This window comes from Mustela lutreola, chromosome 16 (genome assembly GCF_030435805.1).
Source record: "Mustela lutreola isolate mMusLut2 chromosome 16, mMusLut2.pri, whole genome shotgun sequence".
Lineage (NCBI taxonomy): Eukaryota > Metazoa > Chordata > Mammalia > Carnivora > Mustelidae > Mustela > Mustela lutreola.
The window spans coordinates 6,568,517-6,593,677 of record NC_081305.1 but is presented as its reverse complement, the minus strand read 5'-3'; the positions used below and the strand labels follow the sequence as shown (position 1 = coordinate 6,593,677).

Genomic DNA, 25,161 nt, shown 5'->3' with positions numbered 1-25,161 from the left:
CCCGGGACGCTTGAGGACCACATGGGCCCGAGGCCCGCAGACATCTGTGAAAGGCCGGGGGGCTCTCAGAGCCCGGCAGGCTGAGACAGGGCAGTGTGAGCTCATCACCGGAGAGCTGAGAGGACATTTTTAATTCGAGGAACCATCCCTGTCCTATGGCCCCACCTAGCCAGCCGGGTGGGCAGCCTGAACTGTGGAGGGGTTGTCAGAGGTGAAGCGGTCCAGCCCCTGCCCCTCCAGCCCGGCCCGGCCACCCCCCCTCCCCAACCCCGGACCCCGGGTTTGCACCTGGGTGCACGTCGGCCGCCCGCGTCCGCACGTCCTGGGGCGCTGACCGTCCCGATCCCGGCCGGCTGGGGCGGGGGCCGGCGGGCCGCAGCGCTCCGCACCGGCCGGGGTACCGGCCGGGGCACCGGCCCGGGCACCCGCCTGGGCACGGGCGGGGGCGCGGCTCGGCGTGACGTCACGCGCCCCGCCCCCGCGGCCCCCGCCCACCCCCACGTTCCGGGCGGGGCCGGCCCGGGGCCTGCCGGGGCTCGCCCGCCGCGGCCCCCTCCCCAGGGGCCGCCCCCTCCCGTCGGGCCGCGCCTCTGCCCCTCGCGTCCCCGCCCGGCGGCCGACTCCGCCTGCGAGAGGCCGAAGCCGCGGCGGCCGCCGCCGTTGCCGCCATTGACGTCAGAGGGGCGGGCACATGACCCCGCGGGGACCAATCGCGCGGGCGCCGAGCGGCTTCTGCAATCTCTCAACTGAGCCGGCCCCCGCGGCCCCCGCCGCACACTCGCCCGCGGACGGCCGCCCAGACACACGTACTGTACACACGAGCGGGCGGCGGGGCCGAGACACGCCCGCCCGCCCGCCCGCGCGGCCCCGGCCCCCGCCGCTGCCCCGCGCCCGCTCCGCCGCCCGCCGCTCCGGCCGCCGCCAGCATGCAGCCGACCAGCTAGGAGGAAGCGCGGCCGCGAGGAAGCGCCGAGCGCCGGCCGCCCGCCCGCCCGCCGGCCCCTCCCCTGCCGGGCGCCCCCCACCCCAGCCCCACGCCCCCCCACCTTCCTGGGCGGTGGGGGGGGTGCGGGCCGCCGCCCGGGGGCCCCGCCGCCCCGGCAGCCCGGGACAGCCCCCTTTCCCCGCCCCCGGCCCCCGCCCCGGCCCGGCCGGCCATGGATCTGACCAGCAGCTCGGGCGGCGGCGGCGACCCCCGGCAGATCGAGGAGACCAAGCCGCTGCTGGGGGGCGACGTGCCGGCCCCCGAGGGCACGAAGATGGGCGCCGTGCCCTGCCGCCGGGCCCTTCTGCTGTGCAACGGGATGAGGTACAAACTGCTGCAGGAGGGCGACATCCAGGTCTGTGTCATCCGGCACCCGCGGACCTTTCTCAGCAAGATCCTCACCTCGAAATTCCTGAGGCGCTGGGAGCCGCACCACCTAACGCTGGCCGACAACAGCCTGGCGTCCGCCACGGTGAGTCGCTCTGCGCGGCGGCGGCGCGCCGGCACCCCCGCGCCTCGCCTCGGGGCCGGGAGGCGCCCCCTCTCGCCGCCGCCCCCTGCCCGCCGCTGCACCTGGAGCCCGGGGCCTGCGGGGCGCCGGGGGGGCCGGGTCGGCCTGGGGGCCGGAGCGGGGGCTGGCGGCGGGGGGGACCCCGGCGCCCCCCTCCTGGCCTGCGCTCGGGGCCGGCTTATGCCCAGCGGGCGGGCTCGGGGAGACCCTCGGAATTCTGCACCGGATCCGGCCCACCCCAGCCTGGGCATCTGCGGACGTCCCGGACCCGGCGCTAGCTAGTGTTTATACGGATGGGACCGTGGGGGTAGACCCGGGGTGGGCCGCGAGGGTGGTGGGGGTTCCCTTTCTGAAAGCCCGCGGCCCATCTGGATCTGCGCTGGAGGGGAAAACGAAACGAGACCCCCCCCCCCCCCCCCATAAAGAAAGAAAACCTAACAACCTCGAAACCCCCAAACCCAAAGAATTTCCAGAAGCCAGTTCTTTCTGTGCTTCACTGTCTTTTTCCTGCTCAGGCTGGTAGGCAAAACTGGGTGCTTCCCTTTCTGAAAAATCTCATTCGCACGCTGGGATGTTGGATGAGGAGGGGGAGGGGCCAGGGGTCCCGGACTGTTTCCTCCCCACGGAGGGGTGGTCAGGTTCTGGAGTGGAAGCTGGCTTTGGGGCCCTGGTCTTGCATTGTCTGTGAAGTGTGTGTATACGTGTGTTCTGCGGTTGGTTTTATTTTGTTACTGTTACTGTTTCAAATGTATGGCTGGGAGGTCAGCTGGATGAGAGGGAGAGGAGAAGTCATTGATGTGTTTCTGAAATCAAATCTGCAAGGTGGGGAAAGACAACTGTGGTGGGGATCATAGGGCGTGGGGGTGGCTGGCGGGAGGCTGAGCAGGATGCTTTGTGTTTTGAAACAAGGACAGTTTAAAGCACCAGCTCTGCTTGGGCCTGAGCCTTGCGGAGGGGATTCCGTCCTCTCTGGAGAAGTGGCAGGTCTTCCCTAGAATGCACACTCCCCCTGGGGTGGTCGTGATCTTGATTGTGTTTACTAAGCACGGTGTTGGGGCCGGGGGAGGTGGGGGATGGAGGTGGCAGAATTCAGTGCCTGCCCACACCTGTGCCAAGAAAACCCAGCCAGGAAACAGGGTGTCGCTTCCATGGCATGTCACAAACATGTAGCGTGTGTAGACATTTCCCCGGCATCCATGTTCCCTTGGCAGTGTGTCACAGGCCGTGACACATGCTCCAAGGAATGGGGAGGGGGGGAAAAGTTAGCAGAAGCAGCCCTACTCTTCGAAACCACTCCTCCCTCCCCAGACCACTGAAACACACGAGGACTCTTATTCTGAATTTCAGGTCCGACGTGCTTAGAACACCTATTTTTTTTTTTTTTTTCTTTCCTGTGGGCAGGTTGGTGCAGTATCTGCAAAGACTTCTTCCTCAGGGAGGATCGCTGGTTGCCGTGAGGCGGTCCGGTCCCGGGCTCAGGCTCATGCATGTTCTTAATCCCGTGCAAAGCCACAGGCCTGGGCATTTATTTGGCTTTTCATTCCGTGGAGAGAGAACCTCAGAGAATTCACCAGCACGCAGTGTTTCAGGTTCAGGCAGGAACCGGTGCCCTTAATAGTTCCCTGCCTGGGATCAGGAGCCCCCCAACCCGGCTCCCCTGCTTCCGGGGAGTGGTTTTGTTTTCCTCCCACTCCTCAAAATGCAGGGGAGTTGGGAGGGGAGAGGAAGTGGTTGAGAGGCACAGTGGCCCTCCGTGGGAGAAGCCGGGAGTGCGTGCTCTGGGGCTGCTGGCCACGGTCTGTGGGGGGAAGCCAGCTTTGGAGGCTCAAGGCCCCCTTCCCCCCAGTGACTGATTGCTCAAGAGGTATCTAGGAGAGGAAAGAAGCAAAGACTGAGACTGGGCAGTGGTTTCTCCAGCAGCCAGAGGCCCCAGCACCACCTTCACCAGCCGAGATGGGTGGCACCTTCGTAGCTTGGCCCTCTCTGGTGAGGAGCTGTGATTTTCAGGACCGGGGGTGAAGGCCACCCGTAGAACAAGATTTGTCTCAGTAGATCCCTGCTGCGGCGGGGTCGGAAATGTGGAAGTAGGAACTATGAGCAAGTGTCCGATGGACTGGCCAGTCCCCCTTCCTCCGCCTGTGGCCACTGGGCCCTGTGGGCAGGGGGTGGCCTTGAATTTTGCCCTGGTGGGCTCCAGTGGGGTGCGGGGCTCCCTGTGCCGGGGCCTGTGAGTGTGGAGGGGGCTGCTGAGGGCACTCCTGGCTGTGGCAGTGGCCTCCAGGGCAGAGGTGGGACTGAAACTGTACCAGGGACCTTGTCCCATCATGAGACACCTGGTTGGTGTCCAGGCCCTGGGGAAGCAAAGGAACCCCTGAGGGGTTTCCCTGAGGCCTGGGCATTATGTAATCTGTCTGCATTTTATAGTGTGGCCCAAGCACGCTATTGAGAAATATTAACCCCAAATGAAACAAAGGTGAATTTCAGTGTAGTTCACTACTGCAAAAGCCCTGTGCAGCCCCGTGGCTTTGCAGAGTCCCCGGCCCAGCCTCAAGCTGCTGATCAGGTATGTTTCCGGAGCAGGTCAAATCCTTTCATGAAATGTCCATCATCCGTGTATCAAGCCATCGGCACAGCCCAACTTAGAACCGTCTGGTAATTATCTGGTTAATTGCGTGGGCTTCAGGAACAAGACTCAGAGTGATTGATCTGGATTCAAACCGATAAACAAACCAAATACGCTCCTGCCCAAAACATCTTTGGAGTCTGTCTACGCTGATCCAATTAACTGGATTGTTGTCAGAGATAAAGGCTTCCAGGACCACAGCTAGTCCTGTGGTCCATATGGAGGCTCCCAGCACCCCCCCCCCCCCCCCCCCCCCCCCCGCGAAGTAGGCTGCTCCGGCCGGGTCCAGCCCGCAGGTGGACCTCAGTTGATTCCCCGCTGGGGAGATGGGCTTAGCCTGGGGCTCTGGGGGCTGGCGGCGTCACCTCCTGGCCTGGGCATAAACTTTGCCTTCTGTGGGGTCGGGTTGGAGCTTGCCCCAGTGCCAGTTACTGATTAAATCCTCGCAGAGCCAGCAGTGTGCCGGACATGGCCTGTGACAGCGCTGGGCCCAAGGCACTCTGTGCTGGAGACTTTGGATCCCCAGTGCTCATAAACAAAGAAGGAAACACAAAGGCGACAGTGACCTGGCTGACGTGTGAGGGGTGATTGGGACGAGTCCGCCCCCTCCCTGGCGTACACAGGACCACACCTGCGGTCCTGCCCAGACTGTGGCCTAGACGTGGTGCCTCATTCCCCTTTTGCATCCAGACTTGTCATTCCCCTGGCCCCTTTGGGCTTTTCGTGGCTGCTGACTGTAGTGTGGGTTGGAGCCAAGGGCCAGGAGTTCTGCAGAAGCAGCCGGGTCCACACGACCAGAATCCATTTTGCTGTTCTCATGTGTGGGTTGAATTTGATCACCTGCTAGACATGTTTGTCCGCTGGAGGAGAGCTTTTGTCTGTGTGCTTTGTTTCTCTGCGCCCAAGAAGCACAAATAAGCTGCCTACCTTTCCTTTCACCTTATTTTATTACATGCAGCACATGGCGTCTCGGAGTGCTGGGTCCGATCTGATTCCTTGACCCAACAGCACAGGGGTGGGAGCACAGGTGGCCGTGGCCTTCTTTATTTTCAAGCCTGAATTCCTCAGTGACTAGCTTTTAAATTTTCTCCACTCTGCTCCTCCGATGGCAAGGTTTCTTCTGGGCTTTTTATCACGGTAAAGAAAAGAGAAGTCCCCTTAATCCTTGTCGGTCTCTTTAATGAGGAGTTCTCTTGGGCGGGGTGCGGGGGCAGCAATCTTCTGAACTTGGATTTTGTTAACTCAGCACCTGCTGGGTGTCCAGTGCCGAGTGGGGAGCTCAGCCCCACGGTGTGGTTTCCGCCTGAGAATGAAAGCCTGTGTCCTCCGGGGTAGTCACGGGCGCCACAGGGATGTGTCTGCATGTGTGTGTGCACGCGTGTTTGTTTTTTTCCACTTTGTCACTTACCCAGCTCCTGTCTGTCCATCCTTCCCGCCTTTGGTTTATTGGATGTTTTCTGCGGCAGCGAGTAAACAGAAATAATTTTTTTTGTTTTCCTTCAGTACCATTTGTCATTAAGATTTTGGGTCTATCAAGTTTGTTTCCAGGGTAACATGTCTGATTGGAGGGGTGGGGGGGGCGGGGGCCAGAGACAGAAGAGGAGAAAAGAATCTAAATTCTCCATAAACAGCAAATGTGTTCTTCCCTTCCAGGTTGTAATAAATAAATGCACGTCAAGGAGGGTGTACGTTTGATGCTGCCGTTTGCCTAGTGCAGTTGGAGGGGCTCTTTCTGACCGCAGGCAGAATCGTGCCAGTCCAGGTGGTGGCACGTGGCGTGTGTCTGGGCTTTGGTGCCAGACCGGCGACGGAGACAGGCACGTGCTATGGCTTGGGCTCCACGGCCCACAAGTGGCTTCTGCCTGGCGCCTCTTGCTCCTGCACCTGCCGACTCGCTTGACACCGAGAGTGGGCATTTCTGGGGTACTGTGTCTGGTGAGGCTTAGGGGTGTCCTGGCAGCCGTGTTGTCCCGAGAACAGAAGCTGTCTCAGGGTTCCTTACTGCCAGCCTTGGGTAATCAGAGTGGCCTCCCTCTTCTCCGGGCCAGCCAGGCTGGGCCCACGTGGAGGGCACCCTCTTGGTGTTTTGGTGGAATAGACATTTGAGGTGGTTGAATTATGCCTTCGATTAAAGGATTAAGTGAGATTAAGTGATGGAATGTGATACGGTTTAGGGTGTCCCCACCATGGGGCAGAGCTGGCCTGGGCTTTGCTATCACATGGTTACTGGGTCTGAATTCTAAGGTTATGATTTCCCTGGTTGTGTGACTCTTAGCACATGGCTTTCCCTTGGTGGGCCTTGCTTTTTTTTTTTTTTTTTTTCCATCCGGAGGGTGGGATAATCCTATTTCATTTATAGGGTTGCTGTAAGGTTTGGAGATATTTCTGAGTCCTACCAGGTGGGTAGGACTACGAGCAGGGGCTAGCATCCCAATGTGTGTTTTCTTAATTGCCCCGAGAGAGCTTCTTGAAATTCTGTGCGAGTAGAAAGGACTGTTACTGTTTGAAAGTGGACAGTCTCCAGAGCAAAGTCTCCTCCGATGAGCAGTGCTTTTGGGAAACTTAGGGGTAGTGAGCAGATCTGGTGTGTCTGAAGGCCGTGAGACTGTTGAAAGCAGGTTAAGACAGACTCCTCAAGAGCACAGTCTAGTTTCTTTAAACTAAACATCCCACAAAGCTCTTTTTTTTAAAAAATTGCAACAGTAATACCCACATCAAAAAAATTCAGATGGTACAACAAGACATACCCGGGAAAAATGCTGCTTTAATGCCCCCGTGGCCCCTAGTTCTCCTGCTTGTAGGCAGTCCCGTTACCCATTTCTTCTGTAGCCTTGCCTCCCGTTCCGGCCATTTACATGCTGTTCTGGGCATGATTGGTCACTGGACAGCGTATTTTGGAAATGATTCCAGATCTGTGCGCATATGGCCGCCTCCTCTTTGTCACGGTCCTCTGTGGTGGCAATGTGATGCTCCTGGACTGTCTCCTGTCGCGGGACATTTAGGTTAGACCTGCTCTTTTGCTGTTTGAAACAAGACACTTCCCATTTTTCTTCAGTGGAGTTGTTCCTGGTTGGATAATTTGAGTGTTTTTTGCTTCTTTGCGGGGGGGGTGTTCAAATACTCAGCCCCAGAATGCTTTGCAAGGAAGAGCTGACCTTCCCCCAGAGGGGGATGGGCAGTGTTGCCTGGGGTTATGGCCACCCGCAGTCATGCTTCCATCTGGCTTCATGTCACCAGCCGTGGAGCCCCCTTGGGGAGTCCGCCCACCTGGCCCCCCCCAGGAGCTCAGCACAGGTGAGCTGGGGGCTCTGAGCAGTCACGCTGACCTGTGCCCCGAGGACAGGAGTCTGTGTGTCCGGGGCTAGCTGTTTCCTGCTCCACCTGAGAGCATGGTTTTTGTCCCCAGACTTCCTGCTTCCCCAGGATGGGAGCCAGGCCACCCAGCCCCGGGGTAGAGAAAGGGAGGAAGTGAGAATGTCTCTTCCCCACTCCTGGCTCTGATGACAAAGCACCCAGTGAGTTCAGCGGGGCGCCGAGGGAGGCAGTGCACATTGGAAAGGAAGCTTTGCTGACATCAGCAGAGCCATAACCAAAGGGTGATGAGCCGCGTGTGTGCACTCACGCGTGCGTGTGTGTGCTGTCCCTGTGTCCCGAGGCAAAGGAGATCTCAGAGGAAAGGTTTCTGGTGCAGGAATTGGTACCCGTGTTCGGTAGTCCTTTCTTTACACCTGCCGCGTGCAGGTGCCTCCGTGTTGGGCTGTGTGGTGAGGTGACTGGAGGAGAACAGCCAGGCCCAGTGGAGTGGTCAGACCCGTGAGCCTGAGTCCCTGCCCTGCAGCTTCCAACTGCTGGGTGACCTTGGGCACATCACCTAACAGTCTGTATTTACCTATAAAATTCGGACTCTGGGGATTTCCTTCTGGTACTGATGTCGGTGAGGTTAAGTGAGGTAAGGCATGGCAGTTCATTCATGCATTTATGCAACAGATAAATATCACTGCTCTGGGCACTTTGAAGAATATAGCACCCTGCCCCCATAGCCTGTCTGTTGGTGGGGTGGGTGAAGATAATAAACCACTAAGCAGGGAGATGGAAAATCTGCCTGGCTGTGACAGGGGTCCCAAGGAAAACAAAGCAGGCAGGTAGGTGGGGTGTCCCGAGCTTGGGGACTGGCGACCTTGCTGCTTTGCACGTGGCAGTCAGGGGAGGGGGTGAGAGCATTCCCGGCAGAGAGAGTGGCAAGTGCAAAGGCCCTGAGGTTGGATTATACTTAGAAATCACCTGGTAAAGTGGCTGGACTGGCATTAAGTAATTGCTGTACAATTGTTATTACCCCTGCCTTCTAGGAGCTGTTATCATCTATTGAAAAATATTTATGAACACCCAGAATGTACACATCATTGGGCATACAGGGAGCTCCCCGCCCCATTGAGCTTTTTTATTCCAGGCTTCTGGTGTGTGTGTGTGTGTGTGTGTGTGTGTGTGTCTGTTTTATTTAGCCAGGCTTCCTCTCAATAGAAGTGAATCGCTTTTGGAGCAGTGCTATAAGAGACTCTTAAATTACAAAGCCCATTGAAACTTAAAAACCATTTGTCCATCCTGAGTTATAAGGGTCCTAGGACCTAGAACACTAATTGTTGAATTTGCCTCTGGCATTTTGCTGGGGTGGGGAGGGGAAGTGGTGAGGGGAAGTATGTTGCTCAGAGACCCTTACAAATGACTCAGCAGAGGGACTGGGATTCACACCCAGGACTCCTACCTCCCAGCACCTTCCAGTGCCTTCTAGAACCTTCCAGTGCCTTCTGCCTTTTTTTTCATTGGCCCTTCTGCCTTTAAGCTGTTATCAGAAATGATATGATCGAGAAAGGGATATAAGCAAATTAGGCTAAGTAAACTCACTTTAGAGGAAAGCAGAAGAGCTAGATTCTCCAGTACCTGGGTAGGTAGCTATATGGGACTCAGGTGGGGGGTGGTGGATGTTTTCCTGGGGCTGGGCTGGTTGGCTCCGGCTCAGGTGGGGTCATCAGGAGAGGGAAGATAACACTGGACCTAGTAGTCCTTTCCTGGGTGTCTTGAGCCAGTCCCAGGCTCTTAAAGGCCTGGAAAAGCTGCAGAGAGGAGTGCACAATCTGGAGAAGCCCAGGCCTGGCCTCCCTGCCCGCCCCCCCCCCCCCCATTTGGCTCACTGTCCAGACCAGGTGCATGCGATCACCAGCAGACGCTCCTGTGAGGTTCAGAGGGGCCATGCACCCATCCATGTGGGCGGGGCTGGGCGTCAGTGGGGGTGGGCTGACTGCGGTGACAGCTAGCCCCCAGATCCGCGTGACATCACACAACATGCTCTGCTCAGTCCAGTGGCAGATTCTGCCCTGCTGGAGCTGGATTACATGGGCACTGGGCTCCTGCCTGCTGTGTCACTGGCTGCCCCTCTCCTCCCTCCTGGGCCTCACAGAGCAGGAGGTGGGAGAGGGAGAGAGCACCCGGCTGAGCCGTGGGTAGGTCTGGCCGCTCTATTGGTCACGTCTCGGTGATATGACAACTCCTGAGCACAGGGCCCTGGGGAAGGAGGCCGTGGAATGGTGAGGAGTCCCACCGTTGGATGTCTTCGAGGACATGCTCTGGAAGGGAAATTCAAACACCGTGAGCCCTTCTAGCTCCTGGGTTTGAGCTCAGTGGCAGGTCAGGGGGTTCACAGTCTTCTCTCTGGTAGAGAGTAAAGTAGGCTAAGAAAATGTATTGCAGGGAGCGGAGCGACGCGTTCGTGACCGCAGGGACATGGGTTGTCTACCTACTGTATGTGTGTGTAGAGGGTGAGCGGAGAGGCAGGGGCAGGCCTGCCCCCATGCGTGGGTGCGCGTGTCCATGGATACGGGCACATCCAACAGGTATCATAGAATTGTTTCAGCCTCTTGCAGAAACGTCTTAGCTGAGAATCAGTGGGCTTATCAGTTCCGTGTCTGCTGGTGTTTGGCAGACATTCCTTTGTGAATTTGTCGAGTGAGTTCAGGGAACTGGTGTTGGGAAGTGAACGCCAAGTATTTGTAGAGCGCGCACCAGGCAGCAAGTCTGCGAGTCGAGTACTGGATACGGTGCGCGGAGGGAGTTGCCCGGGAGCTGCGTTCACCAGGGTGTGCTCCCGGCGCTGTGCCTACAGAGTGAGCGCGTCAAGGTGGAGGCGGGATCACTTGCCAGAGTGGGCCCCCCGTGGGGGCGAAGGGGGTGCCGGATTCACCAGGGCATGGTCCAGCCAAGAGGGCCCTGGTCGCAGTGCAAAGACGGGACACCAGCTGGGAGCCTGGGATCCCCCCGAAGTGGAGGCTTCAGGAGTGCAGGGATCCAAGTCACCAGGGCCAGGCGTCTGTCCCGACAGTGACCATGGTGACAGCCCCTGTGAGTGCTCCTTCTGCCAGGCGCTGTGCCGGGTGGTTCCATCGGTGACCCCCATGACAGCCCAATGACTTACCGTTTCTCCGCCCACTTTACAGATGGGGACACTGAGGCCGGCCTCGCAGCAGACATCTTTGGCTGGCTGGCTGGCTGAGTGAGTGAAGAGTGAGGTTGCTGCGAACGCATCGTTGGTGGGTCCCTCCTTGTTGGAAGGGGAGAGGGGAGAGATGTGCTCAGACCTCTGCTCTCCACCCCTGGGACCCTGTGTGTCTGGCCCCCCGCAGGACAGGCCGCTCACACCTATGCCGCTCTTCCCTCCAGGGCTGCCGATGCAAATGGACAGTGTGTGCCTCGGACCCGTGTGCCATGTGGTGTGCGTGGCCAGCTGCAGGGGCCGGAACAGGCCTGAGGGTCCCTGGTGTGTTGCCTTGGCCATGAGGCTGCTGGGCTCAGCTCGCCAGCCCTGAGCTCCTCACGGGCTTCCATCAGAGGCCTCTGGTGCTTTCTAAGTCCTGGACCTGAAACTTCCCTTGTCAGCTCTAGCTTTCAAGGTTCCCCTTCTGGTACCTTCCTTCTTGGAGGCCTGGTGAGAAGGCTCAGCCTGGCCCTGGGGCTCTTGAGAAGGTATCTCCATCAGGCTGAGGCCCAGGGTAGGAGTGGCAGTTTGCTTCGGGTCTATAGTGGGGTCTCCGGCCCATGGGTGAGCTGTGGGGCCGGGCTGCCCTGGCAGAAAGGGGAACAGTGACTTGGCTGAGCTCCTTCTGTTGCTCTGGTTGGTTCATGTGTCGTGGCCCTGTGACCAAGGCTTGCTTTGGGAGTGAGGAAAACGAAAGCGCTTGGACTGCACCAGTGTTCTTCCGGCTGCTAGGCTTGGGGATCCCAGCAGGGTCAGCCCGTGGTGTCTGGTGGATCCGGACAGTACCGATCATTTCCTCCCACACGCCGAGTGCTTTGGATGTGTCTGCGTGTTGATGCTCACACCGGCCCCTGGGGTTCCAGTTTACAGACAGAAACTGAGGCCCTGCGAGTTTCAGGTTCTACATCTGGAACCCGGAGACCTGCATCCAGAGCCGAAGACCTTCCCACGTGCCACGGTGCCTCCTTGCTGGGCTGTGGGAACTCACCAGTGGCAAGCCTGTGATGGCGACAGCCAGGACTTGCCCAGTGCTTCTGTGCATTGGAGCCCCTGTGAGGTGCTGCTGCTAATTCCCCCATTTGACAGATGAGCAGAGTGAGGCCCAGAGAGATGAGCTCACTGCTTAACCAGCTAGTAATGGTTGGAGCTGGGATTTGAACCCAGGCCATCTGGTGCCACAGTGTAACTGCACGTGTCCTGTGGGCAGTGCTGAAGAGCCGAGGGTCAGTAAGACCCCCAGCAGCCAGGTTGAGCCCCACGCTGGGAGGAGGGCCTTACAGAAGTGGGGCGGAGGAACTTGTGGACGGAGCGGAGTGTTTTGGCCTGGGGGGTACAGCCACCCGCAGGCCTGTCTTGGGGAGAGCTGTGGCAGACGTTGGCATCTCACCTGCCCCGTGTCAATCTCGGGAGAGTGGACTCAGCCCCGTGGAGCCTCGCTTTCCTTGCCTGAGACGGCCTGGCCTGGAGGAGCTGCCCGTGGGAGCCGGCTGTGGTGACCTGCCTACGGCGAACCTGAAGTCCCGGATCCACTGGGAGCACGCCCGGCCTTCCGGCCCGACTACCCAGCACCCTGGAGCTCTGGCACCTCCAGCCCCCGGAGGCCTCCCTGACCCCCCAGTTGCCGTGGGGGTTCCCTTTCCCTCAGGGTGCGGTGCACCCCTTCCCCAGCTGGATGCCAGTTGCCTCGGCGCCCGCCAGCCTTCCCTGCTGGCTCTTCACTTCTGCACTTGATGGAAGCAACAAAGATCATCACATGGGGACCATGAGCTTATCAAGTAAAGAAGCCAGAATTTCTCCCACAATTCCAGCCTCCCCAAAGCCATGCATATGAACCTTTGGGGGTGTAGCACTCTGTGCTTTTCCTGGATGAGGATGTAGGACACCCCTGGGGTCCTTCGCACAGCAAGCAGGGATTAGGTCGATTCCTAAACACGAAGCCATTAGGCCGTTATCTCAGAGTGTTTTAGCTTTGTCCCCCATTGATATCGGGGCCCAAACCATTCTTTGTGGTGGAGGCCGTCCTTGGCATTGAGGATGTAGAGCGTCTCTGGCCTCAGCCCACTAGAGACTCCCCATTGTTGTGATGGCCCCGAATGCCTGAAGACATGGCCCCTGGGGGCCCCATTCTCTGTTGAGACCCCGGGTAGCTCATTTACTGTCCCGCCTGCCCTGAGTCGGCCCTGGCTGTGGCTTGTGCTCCTGGCCTGGTTACCTGGGGCACGGAGGGTAAGGACGAGATTTGTGGGGGCTGCCGGGCCGAGTCCGGCCGAGTCCAGATGCTTGTGTCCGGCTTGGCACAGGGCCAAGTGGCGGGGCTCTCTGGCGAGGCCCCTGGAAGGAAATCCCGCTGGCCAGAGCATCCGCTGGGCTCCCCACACCTGTGATCCCTGGATCGCCCCCTGCTGTGCTGTCTTGATGACTCAGGACTTCAGAGATGGCCGTGTTGAAAGGAGAATTGCATCATGCCAATAAAAGAAAGAAAAATTAGCATTAGAAAGTTTTGGAGTGAGGAAATGAAACAACCTGTGAGGAGTGAAGTGTTTTTTTGCGGGGGTTGTGGAGAGGAGGGGGAGTGGGCTGGTGGTAGGCTACCTGGCTGCGGGGCTCTTCTAAGAAGGCCTTCATCTGCTTGACTGAAGTACCTACCCCTCCCCTCCAAGGCCAGGCATTGGGTCCCTCTGCCTCTTGGAGCTGAACCACATCGCCAGGAGAGATGCAAAAAGATACTTCTGGAGTATCCGTGGGTCCGGCCGGCAGGTGCGCTGCAGGAGTGAGGGACGTAGGGTAGACAGTGCTTCAAGGAGCAGCAGTCTGGGGGCTCTGCTGACGCCCAGTGGTAAACAGAGCCCCCTCTGGACCCAGAGAGCTGAGCCCTGTTCAGGGCAGCTGCTGAAGGAGTCTGTGTTGAGGGTTGCGGGGCGGCACGCAGCCTGTCCCCCCCACACTGTGAAACCCGTGGTGGCAATGGGGGGGCGCTAAAGACCCTGCCCCCCAGGTCAGTCCTTCCTGAGCAAGGACCCTCATCGTCGTGGCTACGAGTGCTGGCCAGTGTTGTTGGACTCAGACCCTTGATATTGGGCCACGGGACCAGTGGTGTGATCTGGTTCTGGTTCTGCATCTGTCGGGTGGGGGTAATAGCCAAGCTCCCAAGCTGTCCGAAGGGTGACAGAGATAGTCCCCCGGGGCGGGGCCGGGGCCGGGGCCAGGACCGGGGCTTAGAAGAGTGTGGGTGTAGCCAGTGCTTCCCCCCGGTCTGCATTCCTGCTTCCTGCTCAACTGTCCGTTCTTGAAGGCAGCGTCCTCTTCATCCAGGACACCTGATATCGGTCCAGGCCTTTGGCTGAGTGCGGCTGCGCTGGAGGGCAGCCGGGGGCCCGAGCATCACGGGCTGTGAAGGGACAGACAAGCACCTCAGGTTTTCTTGGAAACCCTGTCCCTGGCTTGTGACCTTGGAACTGTCCGGGAGAGCCTCAGGGCTTGCTCCTGACCTTGTCTTGTGACCTCAGGCACCAGAATCGGGAGTGGACCCTCAGCCCAGGCCCCAGCCCTGGCTGCCAGGGCCCCGATCCGCAGCTGGGAGTCTGGGAGGTTTGAGGTATTATTGGTGGTTTTAGCTTTCAGCAGCAGTGCGTGGGAAATAAGATTTTGATCTTGGAAAATATGATTTAAAAACAGAATTGAAAGTCGCTTTTGTTTTCTCAACGATATTGCCCCTGACACATGCTTGGGGCCTGCAGAGTGGCGTCTGGTTCGAGTGCTCCAGTGGGAGACCATTCGCGGCCCTCCTGGGTGGTGCACCTGTGTGTGTGTCTGACGGCACTCCCCCGCCCCCGCCTTCATGACAACCCTTTCTTCTGTGGCCACCTGCTGTGTCTCCTGGCCTTATTTACAGTGTCAGTGGCGACCCCGCAGCCAAGGGAGGGGCTGCTTCTTTGGAGCCCACCTTTGAATGAGGAGCATTATATGTGTACGTGTTGGCCTCATGGAGCTTGAGTCTGGTTGTTCTACCCCAACCCCCTCCCAGAAGGGTAGAAGGTTCCTGTCTTTCCTGTTGGATGAGGACTGGGAACTCTGGATCCCCATGGACCTCCCCATGGAGACACCTGAGAGGTAGGTCCTGATCCCCTGGCCATCCCAGGATAACACTCCTGCCCTGTTCACTTTTCTCTGTGCCCAGGACCTGGCCACATGGCCTTCATCAGTGGGCCTCCATGCCCTCTGGCTTCCAGGGGAGGGGGGTTTGGTCAGTGGGACCCTGGAGGAGATGGAGGCTGTCGCCTCCTTAATTTAAGGTTGCTGTGGGTAGGCAGGGTCCCTCCATCACCGCTCCTGTCACCCCTCCCCCCCGCCCCCACTCAGGCCTATGGTGGAAATGGGGTGGCCGCCTGGCCTGGCTTGCCTGGGACTGTCCCAGGAAACTTGTGTTTGCACTTGTGTCCCAAGAAAGCCCGCACTCCAGGCAGAAGGGGACAGTTGGTCACCCTAGGGAGAAAAACCATTTCTTGTGCTTTCCCTGTGCTCTGCCCACACCTTGGTATGTCATCCTTTTGTTACCGTTTCTCCAAATTACACCATTTTGTGTCTGCCATCTGTTTCTTCCCAGGGCCCCAGCTCATACACCAGGAGCTTCAAGAGGATGGAGTAGTTTTCAGAGTTCTTCCCTTTTGGAGCTCACAGTAACTAAATGGGTGATTCTCTAGACATGGGAAAATGAAATTAATTTCCTGGGTGTAGACTCTTTTCTGAAAGTAGTGTTGCCTTCGCAGAATGGTGATGATGCTCCCGGTGGCCCTTTACCTGCCCAGTTACTTTGGGCTTGTTGTGTTAACTTCGATGCACTGTGGTGTTGAATCATTATGACAACCCTGTGAAGACTCTCCAGGGTCAGGAGACTGAGGCTGAGTGAGGGGAAGGCGTTTGACTAAGGCTCAGGCTGGGTGAGAGGTCAGGCCGGGGCACGAAGCCCAGTGGAGTGGTGTGCGAGGCTGGTTTGCTTATGGACTGATGAGGCGTTGTACAGCCCTGGCCAGACCTGACAGAAGCCACACTTGGGCTGCTTCTGGCTTGGATGGGGTGTCTCACGGGTGTGCAGGCGGCAGATCTGATGTTTTCCACTTCCTCCCGTGTGGCAGGGCTGTGTGCACAAAGCATGCACAACTGGCTGGCCGGCCGTTTAGGCTTTGTTGAATTCAGCCATGGGCAGTGTTGGAAAATGTTAATCTGTTTTTTCCTTTTCCATCTCCCCCCCTTTAAATTTTTATAATTAGAATCAGGCAGAGAGAACCTGCAGGCCATCTAGTTCTGGGATGGCAAATATATGACACACGTGCTGCCACTCCTAAGTCCCTCTCCCCTGGTAGACATTGCTAATCAATCCTGGCTAATTGATTCTTGCTAGTGAGCCTGGAGACAGCCACTACTAATCAATTGCTGTTGGCCGGCAGTCTGTCTCTCAGTGTACGGATTAGGAGCCTGAGACCCAGGAACATTAAATGACCCTCAGGGGAGCCACCAGGATTGTAGCGATGACTCTGTTGAAAAATGACTTTGGGTTAAAAGTCTCACATCTAAACAAGGCATCGTGCAGGGGGCAGGACCTGGGTTTCACGCAGCAGTGTATGTAGCTGGGTCCAAATCCCCGTTCTGCCTCTTTCTGGTTGTAACTTCAAGTAAGTCATGTGACTTCTTGGAGCCTGGTTTGTGAAACTGGAATTATAATCCCCGCATCCCAAGGTTGTGAGAAGTAAGTGGCTTGAGGTGTTCCTTTAGCATCCCGCAGATCCCACTTGAGGACTTAGTGTGTGTCAGGTGCTACTGCCGGCCTGTCGCGTGGTCATGTGCTGTGTGGACACTGCTCCAACCCGGGGAACTCAGCTGCCTCACAAGGAGGAGGCCTGTCTCAAGTTATGCCACTTTTCTTCCTCTTTCCTGCCTGGAGGCCCACGAAATCGTGTTGTTATTATTAATTTTTAACGGCTCCCTGTCACGTCCACTTAAATTTTGGCCTGTTTATGCTGTGCATGACTTGCTTTGGAAAGTGACTTTTTTTTTCTTTCATTCTTGGTCTCGTTTCTGTCCTCACCCTAGAGTGGACGGTCAGGAGGTCTCTTTGTCACTTACAGGCCATCAAAAATGACAGAATCTTCCCGCCTGAATAAATGTGCCAGGACACTGGGTCTTGGACTTTTCTGAGCAACACACTCCTTTTGGAAATTTGATGAAAGCCGCGGACCCTCCTGCTGGTGAAATGATAAGATAACAAGCTTGTGGGATTTAGCATCTGCAGCACAGGAAATCTTGGGGAGTCCTTCCTGGACCCCCAAGGTTATAAACCAGTCTCGGGGTCTGCAACACTTTACTAGCAGGAAATGGAACTTTGTACAGAAATAAACAAGTAAATGATTAAAAAAAACCCCTTCCATTAAGTATGAAAGATCAAGATTTTTGTTCGGGGCTCTGTTCCTTTGGCTGGAGAAGTGGATCTGTCCACACAGCATTCTCTACGCTTGTAGCGCTGTGTTTAGTCTTCTTGGTTCTGGTGAAATATTTTTTTCTTTGATCCCCGTCTGGAGTTTCAAGGTTGGTACTCTTGCCCCTAAAATGTTTGTTTTCAGATTTAGAACAACGCTTCGCTCTTCGATAAGGCAGAGCGCATCACCAAAGCCACGTTGTGGTCGGCACAGGGCGGCTCTGCTGGTGTCGTATGTGGGGCTCAGTGCTCAGCCCTCTCGGCACACAGAGTGACCTTGGGCCACCTCACCTCTCTGACCTATAAAGCTAGGGGACAGAGTGGTCACCACCCCCTGAGAGGTCAAGGCTTAAAATGTAGTAAGCATAAAAAATTAGGCCCGGACAGTGTCCAAGTAGGCCATGGTGGATTTTGTGTTTGATCGCCTTGAACTTGACTCAGAAGTGTGGATGTGCTGTGCTGGGAAGGGCTGGTGGTTTTTTTTTTTTTTTTTTTTTTTTTTGAGTGAATTATGCAGGTTGCCTGGCAAACTGAGCTGAAGGGAGCTGAGTCCCCTTGTGAGGTCCAGGACGCGGCTCTTGGGGGGCGGCGGGAGGCTGACCGGCATCTTTGTCTTCCTTGGTGGGTATCTTCGAAAAAAAAAAAACAATAACTGAGTTCCTGCATTGTCCTCACCTCTTCTGACATGAGCTGGGCCCTCGTCTTGAGCCCATTCTCAAGTGAAACACAGTTTAAGTGACTTGAGAGAGCGAGGTTCCTTGGGGCCCTTTCAGATGTAGCCATGGAGTTCTGCGGGGCTGATAGCTTTGCCACCGAATTTTGCATTTGCATGTTCTTAAGCCAAGAAAAGGAGTTGAACTTTCCCTTTTGTTTGCTTCATTACTCCCACCACATTTGGCAGTTTGGAGGGATGCGCTTGTGTTTTTTTATGATTCTCAAATTCTTTTTTAAAAGAGTGCTGTGTGTCTGCATGCCTCTCCTTCCCTGAACATTCTGGAGGGAGATCCGAGCCTGTTCTCCGTCCAACTGGGTACCGTCGCCATGGGGTAGGCCCGGCAAAATAATGAAATCAGTCACTTCTTGAGCACCTACTGTGTGCCGGGCGCCTGTGCGTCTGTCTCATCCTTGCTGTCCCTGGGGTGGGTCATGCCTGTGTTTCAGGGCTGGGGACAGCCCCGGGCCTCGAGGGTCACACAGCTGTAGGGCTCAAAGTGGTGATTCACACCTTGGTCAGGCTGACCTGAGCCCTTGTGCTCCTAAGCCCCACACTTCTCCTGTGACCTCCAGGGACTTCCTGGGTGTCTTTTATGACCCCACTCTTTGAAGATTCTGCTTAAGGAAGGGTGAGTAGGCCTTGGTTGGCCAACAAGGGAAGGCCCAGAGAGAGCTCTGCTTCTCCAGCTCTGCGGCCTCCTTACTGAGCTCAGGTGCAGCCAAGGTTGGCCTGGTCCTCCCTGTCACTGGCCTGGGTGGCCCTCTCCCGGCTGCCAGCTCTGGGGTGAAGTTCGTGCTCCGTCTCCCTCGCCGTGGGACATTGCAGGGCAGGCCTGGCTGTTTGAACAGGAAAGGGGAGTGCAGAGAAAGTAACTTTCTCATCATTCTCTCTACTTGATAGAGAAGATAACTGAGGCTCCAAGGGGTGGGCGACTTGGACGTGGGAGACATAACAGAGACATCACGGGAGAGGTGGCTGGGCTGAGCCTGCGGTGTTCCAAACAGGTGCTCGCTGCCCGTTTACCTGCCGGAGGTGCACTTGGGAGCTGGCTTCACGACCTGGGGACACTTACCTGCCCACATCTTCCTCGAATGCACTCTGTGTCAGGAAATGAATGAGCAGGTCGCCGAGTCCGCGTCTGGTCCGGCGGGGCCTCGTGACATCATCTAGGCCAGTGCGCTCGTTTTTACGGTTGGGCAGACCCAGGTCAGGGGACAGATGCTGCCCGGTCACATCCCTCCCTGAGTACACCTTCTGGTTCTCTCGCTTTGTCAACCGTGTGCTGCTGCCTTCTTATTTATCTAGATATTTGAGGTTCTGCATTTTTTTTTTTTCAAATTGGGGTGAGAGATACACGGCATATACCACGTTAACCCTTTGTAGGTGCCTACTTCAGTGGCATTAAATCCATTCACGGTGTTGTGTTACCATCATCACTGCCTGTACCCAAAACTTGTCACCCTCTCCAGCATAAGCTCAGTATTAAATCCTAGCCCTCCACCCCTCCCTGTCAGCCTCTCTTCTACCTTCTGTCCAGATGAACTTGCCTATTGTAGGTCCCTCATGTAAGTGTAATCCTACAGCCCTTGGCCTTGTGGGTCCGGCTTACATCACTCAGCATAGTGGTGTCAGGGTCCACCCGTGTTGTAGCATATATCAAAGTTCCCTTCCTTCTTATGACTGAGTACTGTTCCGTCGTGGGGGGTGCCCTCGTTTTGTTTATCCTTTCCTCTGGTGATGGACGCTTGGCCCCGTGGTGATGGTGGTCGTGCGTGCAGCGGCCAGCAGTTGTCGGGTTCCCTGCTTTTGGTTCTTTGGGTCCAGAGCCAGGAACAGACAGCACTCCTTCATAGATGCTCGTCTCCTTCCCCCACTATGCAGAGAACTCGGGTTCATTGTAGAAAAATTAATGCAAGTCCACGTGGAAAATAAAATTTACCCAGAATGCTGGCCTGTAACGTATTTGTAGGATGGTCACTTGGGTTTGCTGTTTTTTCTGTCCACGTGGGATGGTGCTGCACACACTGTCTTTGGTAGGGGGGTGGGGGGGTGGATCTTCACTTTGAAATGCAGAAACCTTTGTGTAAGGCACTGGGACGGAGGGAGGAGGTGCCACTCAGTCTTTGCAGCCCAAGTAGAGGTGGCCACCTCCAGGAAGTGTCCCTCAGGGGCTCAGTCTGGGTCCGGGAGGGCCGCCCAGCACAGTGCGGCGGGTTAGCCCTCAGGAAATATTTGTCGAATGAGGGAATGAAGAAATGAGTGAAAGAATGAATGAGTGAGATGAGCAAGGGAGCCCCCTCGAGGCTTGAGGTGGATGAGTGGCCCTGGGTCCTCTTGGGCTGGTCCCTCCCCTGGTGGTTTGTAGCGGGCTCGTTGGGCAGAGCAGTGTGAGTACAGCGAGCTGTCCCTCTTCTGAGTCCTCGCTCACATGTGTGGGAAAGGCAGACGCTGTCCCTGTGAAGTGGGGTCCACCCCCCAGTTTTGTCCCGGCAGGAGGGCCAATGCTTAGAAGTTTGCTCAGGGTCTCCTGTGTGCTGGGCACTTGGCTGGGGGGCGGGTGATCAAAGCAGGGCCCCCCACAAGGGTCTTACATTCCAGAGGGGGACATCCTTGCACGGAAGCACACGCTGATTTCAGGTGCTACTAAGTGTGACAAAGTGACAAAGTACATCTTTTTCTTTCCTTTTCCCTTCTGTTCCCTTCATCTCTCTTTTTAAAAAAATTAATTCAGTCATCTGTTTCTTAGGTGATTGGCCGCCAGGCATGTATGTTTGTGCAGTTACTGGGTTTGACTCCCAGCTCTGCCACTTGCTAGCGATGACCTTGGTAATGACCTTAAGCATGGTGAGCCTCTGTTTCCCTGTCTGTATAAAGAAAGCTCGTGGCGGTGCCCGGGTGGAGACCTGGGGTTGAGCCCTCAGTGGGGCTCCTTGCTCAGCGGGGAGTCTGCTTCTCCCTCTGCCCCGCACCCTGTTCGTGCTCCCTCTTGCGTGCTGTCTCTCTCAAATTTAAAAAAAGAAAAAGAAAAAAAAGCTGGCAGCGTCTGCCTCTCGGGTCACGCTGATGCTCGGTGGTGATGCGCTCCTGAAGGACTTAGCACGGTGCCCGGCAGGTCCGAGCTCAGTTCTCAAGGCTCGCTGCCCTTGTCGTTGTGACCAGGCGGTCCCTGGGCAGGGAGGCTGCCGGCTCTGTGGTTTGAAAACCACCAGGCCCACACCGTCCAGTTGACGGCGGAGCAGGAAGGGGGCTAGGAAGGCCCTGAGCATTGTGGACTCGGCACAGCATCGCCTCCCGGGACGCTTTGGCAGACGGAACGAGCGTTCAGTAGTCGCTCCCTGCGCGAGGTCGCCTCCTCCCTGGGAACAGGAACAAAAGGGCCCAGCTCTGAAAGAGGCCCTTGTTCCTTCACCAAGTTTGGGAAAGGCAAAGGCGAGTTTCTGCAGATGGTTCCAGAAGTTCTGTGGCAGAGCCAGGCTCTTCCCTCTTCCTGAGTCTCACTGGGGCCAGAGCCTTCTGGTTGGAGGACTGGGGTGACTAGAACGTGCAGGAAAACGAACAAAGAGAAAAACCCTCCGGCCGCCCTTTGAGGCGCCCTTGTCCTCGCAGGACTGGGACCGGGTCTTCCTGGGCACAGAGAGGGTTTTTTAGTGGAGCATATTTCCAGTTTGTCAGGCAGAGGGCTTGATGATGCCGTCCGCCCCGTGTGGGCCCAGCCCGGGTGTGGGGGGGCCTTGGTCCTCTGGTTGCCGCCTGTCCCTGACACCCTCTGCGGGGCCCAGGGAGCCCTTCAGTATCTCAGGGTGTCTGCCCTGAGGCCTCACCTGCAGATGAGGCTCATGGCATCTTGGCCATTGCTGGGGGGAGGGGTGAGCACAGAGGGAGCACGTGCAGGGCAGCCCCAAGAGCACAGCCCCCCGCCCCGCCCCGGGGTGCCCCTCCTCCATCTTTCCTCCCTGCCATGAGAAGGCAGGAGGGTTTGAATACTGTCCCCTCAAAAAGGCCATTTCTACCCAGGTTCAGGTGTGGGAAGAATAGAAATTTAGTGTTTTGCCTCTCATAGTCCTCCCGCTTTTGTTCCCAGTGGCCTGGGTTCCAGTGAATAAGACCATAAAATGCACCAGGGGACCCTCCATGGCCCTCTGGAGGCTGAGGTGACCAGGAGACAGCTTTAGGGTGGTGGACGGATTTGGGAGAGGGGGGCGGCCACAGTTCCTCTGCTCCCAGGAGCCAGCTTGGCTCTGCCTGCAGAATCAGCTAGAGTGGGCTCAGTCCCTCGCCTCTCCCACCTACGCACACGCTCAGGCCCCATGTGTGTCCTCCAGGTAAGGAGTACAGAGTGTGAAGGGCCTGGCTTCCCATGCCAGCCCTCTCCGTTCCGTATGTGGTGGAGCCTTCTGCAGAAGGGAGGGCAGGAACGAGAAAATGTACCAGGTGTCAGCATCTTCTGTGCACACTCAGTGGTTAGACACCCATACCTGAAACATGCACTTATAGAACGCCTGCTGGGTACCAAGTGTTGTGCCAAGGGCTGGGAATACAGAGATGCAGAGACTGGCAAATGTAAGGGTGTTGGGGGAGCTGTGGGGAGTGCCAGGGTTCCCTGGGAGGCAGCCGCTGAGCAGAGAAGGGGGTCGACTCAGGCTGGTGGGCAGCGCGGGGAATAGCATTCCAGGCCGGGACCAGCACTGGCAGAGCCCGGAGGTGTGGCAGAGTGGCACGTCTATAGGAGGGAAGTGCCCCGTGGGCCAGGAGTGTGCAGAGTGGGGTGGGCCCAGGTGAGCTCTCCTCCCCGCTGGGCTCAGGACTTTGGACTTGAACCTGGAAGCCAATTCCCTGGAGTGCCCCTGAACACCTTGTTCCTTCCTGCTCAGCCTTGAAAAAGCCTTGTTCTTTGCCCTGACTTGGTCATCATCGGGTCTGAGAACCTGGGAAAGGCTGAGCTGGTGAGGAGTGTGGGGCTCAGTCGCTTGCCAGGGAGGAAATGGCCTCTCTGCCTCAACCTTTGGTGTTGGTAGAGGCTCCAAGGGGCGGGCTCTTGACGTCATTTCTGGCAGGAAGCATCTAAACCAAGATAATGGAGAGAACCGTCTGGTATTGGAGATGCTGGGAGCGGTCTGCCCTGGCGAAAGGAGCCCTAGCCGGTGATCAGAGTGGTAAGCTAGAGTTCCCCCCGACTCGGCCCCCCACCAGCTGTGTGACCTTGGGCAAGAGGCTTCGACTCTGCACTTGCGTTTCTCATCAGGACAGTGGTGTGGACAGCGGTACCAGTCCCCCGGGCTTCTGAGAGGACGTGCATGTCCAGCATGAGTGCTGTGCCCAGCACAGGGGACGTGCGGAGGAGGGGAGAGCTCTTGTCATTACTACCGTCACTGCCATCCAGTCTGCCCAAGCCTGCCGAGGACGGGCACTCTGAGCCCAGGGGAAGGACTGGCCCAAAAGGGCTTCCCAGGGTAGGTGACATGGAACTTGGAGTCACACATTCTGAAGTTCAGGCTCTGCCCGGCTCTGGCTCTGTGGGACACTGGGCACGTTGTTGAGGTTACATTGAGTACATTGTTTCCTTCTGCCTTAGTTGTCCCTCTTGGAAAATGGGACAGTACTGCTCAGCTCCCGGGCCCCTGCCTGCAGCCCAGCTTCCGCAAGTCTTCGGGAGGTGAGGTGGGGAGGGCTTCTCCTTTCCTGGGGAGCCCCCTCGGACGGGTGTGGGCAGTGAGCCCCAGCCGGCTGTGGTCCCGAGGCGGCAGCCGTCTGCAGGTAAAGAGTGCCTCCTTGAGCCCTGCTAGGAGCCCCCGGAGCCCCGTGCTCTCTGTTGCAGAAGTCGTGAGCAGGGGGAGGACAAACCACTTCCTCTACAGCCTTCAGATTTATCAGGCACAACTTTTGACAGTTTCAGTTTGAAGAGAATTGAAAAACAAAAACAAAAACAGAAAAGACATCGAGAAGCATTAAATGAACAAAGTGGCCTCGTGCCTCTGCCCTCTGCGGCTTTCCCAGCTGGGACCAGGCCCGTCCGGGGCCTCGGGGACACTTGATGGGGCCGTGAGAGCTTTCCCGGTGTGCCCAGGCTGCTGGCCGCGAGGCCGGGGTTCTAGGCCTACGCCTTATGGCAGGGGACGTGTACACAGGCCGGGTCGCAGAGCCAGATATGTCAGACGTTTGACCTCAGAGCTGCTGTCTTTCTCCCTCTGGAGAAGGATGTCTGGAAAAACTGATGAAGATAAGGCTGGGCCTGACCTGAAGCTGCCCACAGTGCCTGGGGAGTCGGGGCTGCGTGCCCGCCCCTCCACCGGCCTGCCCGTGAGGACGCCACACAGAAGTGGACTCCTGGGTTAGATTTGGGGGAACCACAGGCAACTGTGATTTTGTAAGTCAGAAATGATTACACACTGGTTTTATCTACTTGGAGCTTCTAGTTCTGCAAGTAAACACAGTTCCTGACTTCCTGTTTGCATCTCTGCCGCAGCCCCGGGACTCCTGTGATCAGTGCGAAAGGAAACCTTTTCCTGAGGGGGCCAGTGTGCAGCTGGGAGTCTGCAGACACACGTGCTCACGCCCACAGAGACGCACACATGTGTGAGCTCAGGCACACACAGATGTGTATGCAGCGACCCACCCGCACACGTGCACGCGTGTATGCACGCGTTGGCGTTTTTACTGCTTGAGTACTGATCTACTAAGTGTGCATGTGTGACTTTGGGCAAGTCGGATAACTTGTTTCTGTTTCTTCATCTCTAAGGTGAAGTCAGTAGTAATATTTTTTCATTATTTATTTTTTAAAGATTTCATTCATTAGAGGAGAGAGAGACAGAGAGAGAGAGCATGCGGCCATGCTCGAGCATGAGTTGGGGAGGGGCACACGGAGAGGAAGAAGCAGGCTTCCTGCCGCAGGGCTCCATCTCAGGACTCCAGGCTCGTGACCTGAGCCCAAGGCAGGTGTTTAACCGACTGAAGCCCCCAAGCGCCCCAGGAGTCATATTTGTGACCTGGGATTGTGGTCAGGATGCGATGAAAGAACAAGACCCAGGACAAGACCCAGGCCCCAGAGGTGCCTAATTAAGATGAGCTATTCTCATTTTTGGTGTCCTTTATGGCTTCTAATCTTTAGCATTCCCACGGCACTTGGTTGGCCCGAGGGTCAGGGATGTGACCCATCTGGCCTGTGGTTCTCCCGGTTATGAGTAGATGGTGAACCCCATAACCCATTCGACACTGCTGACCATCAGCTCTGCTGTGCACTGTTCTAGAGCATTCTCACATGGCATCTCCTCTCTGGAAGCTTGAAGTTCATGGGGGTGGGGAGGTGACAGCAAATAAGTTAGCAGGCTTAAGGGCCTT

The 25,161-nt window shown here is 57.0% G+C and overlaps 1 protein-coding gene across 1 annotated transcript in view; it reads left to right on the top strand.

Annotated features, from left to right (window-relative positions):
- The first annotated feature begins 726 nt into the window (after positions 1 to 726).
- CMIP (c-Maf inducing protein) overlaps positions 727 to 25,161 on the top strand; it is a 225,157-nt gene continuing 200,722 nt past the window's right edge. Inside the window, exon 1 of the mRNA XM_059151279.1 lies at positions 727 to 1,457. Within this exon, the coding sequence (XP_059007262.1) occupies positions 1,158 to 1,457 (300 nt within the window). The 5' untranslated portion in view covers positions 727 to 1,157. The remainder of the gene's footprint in view (positions 1,458 to 25,161) is intronic.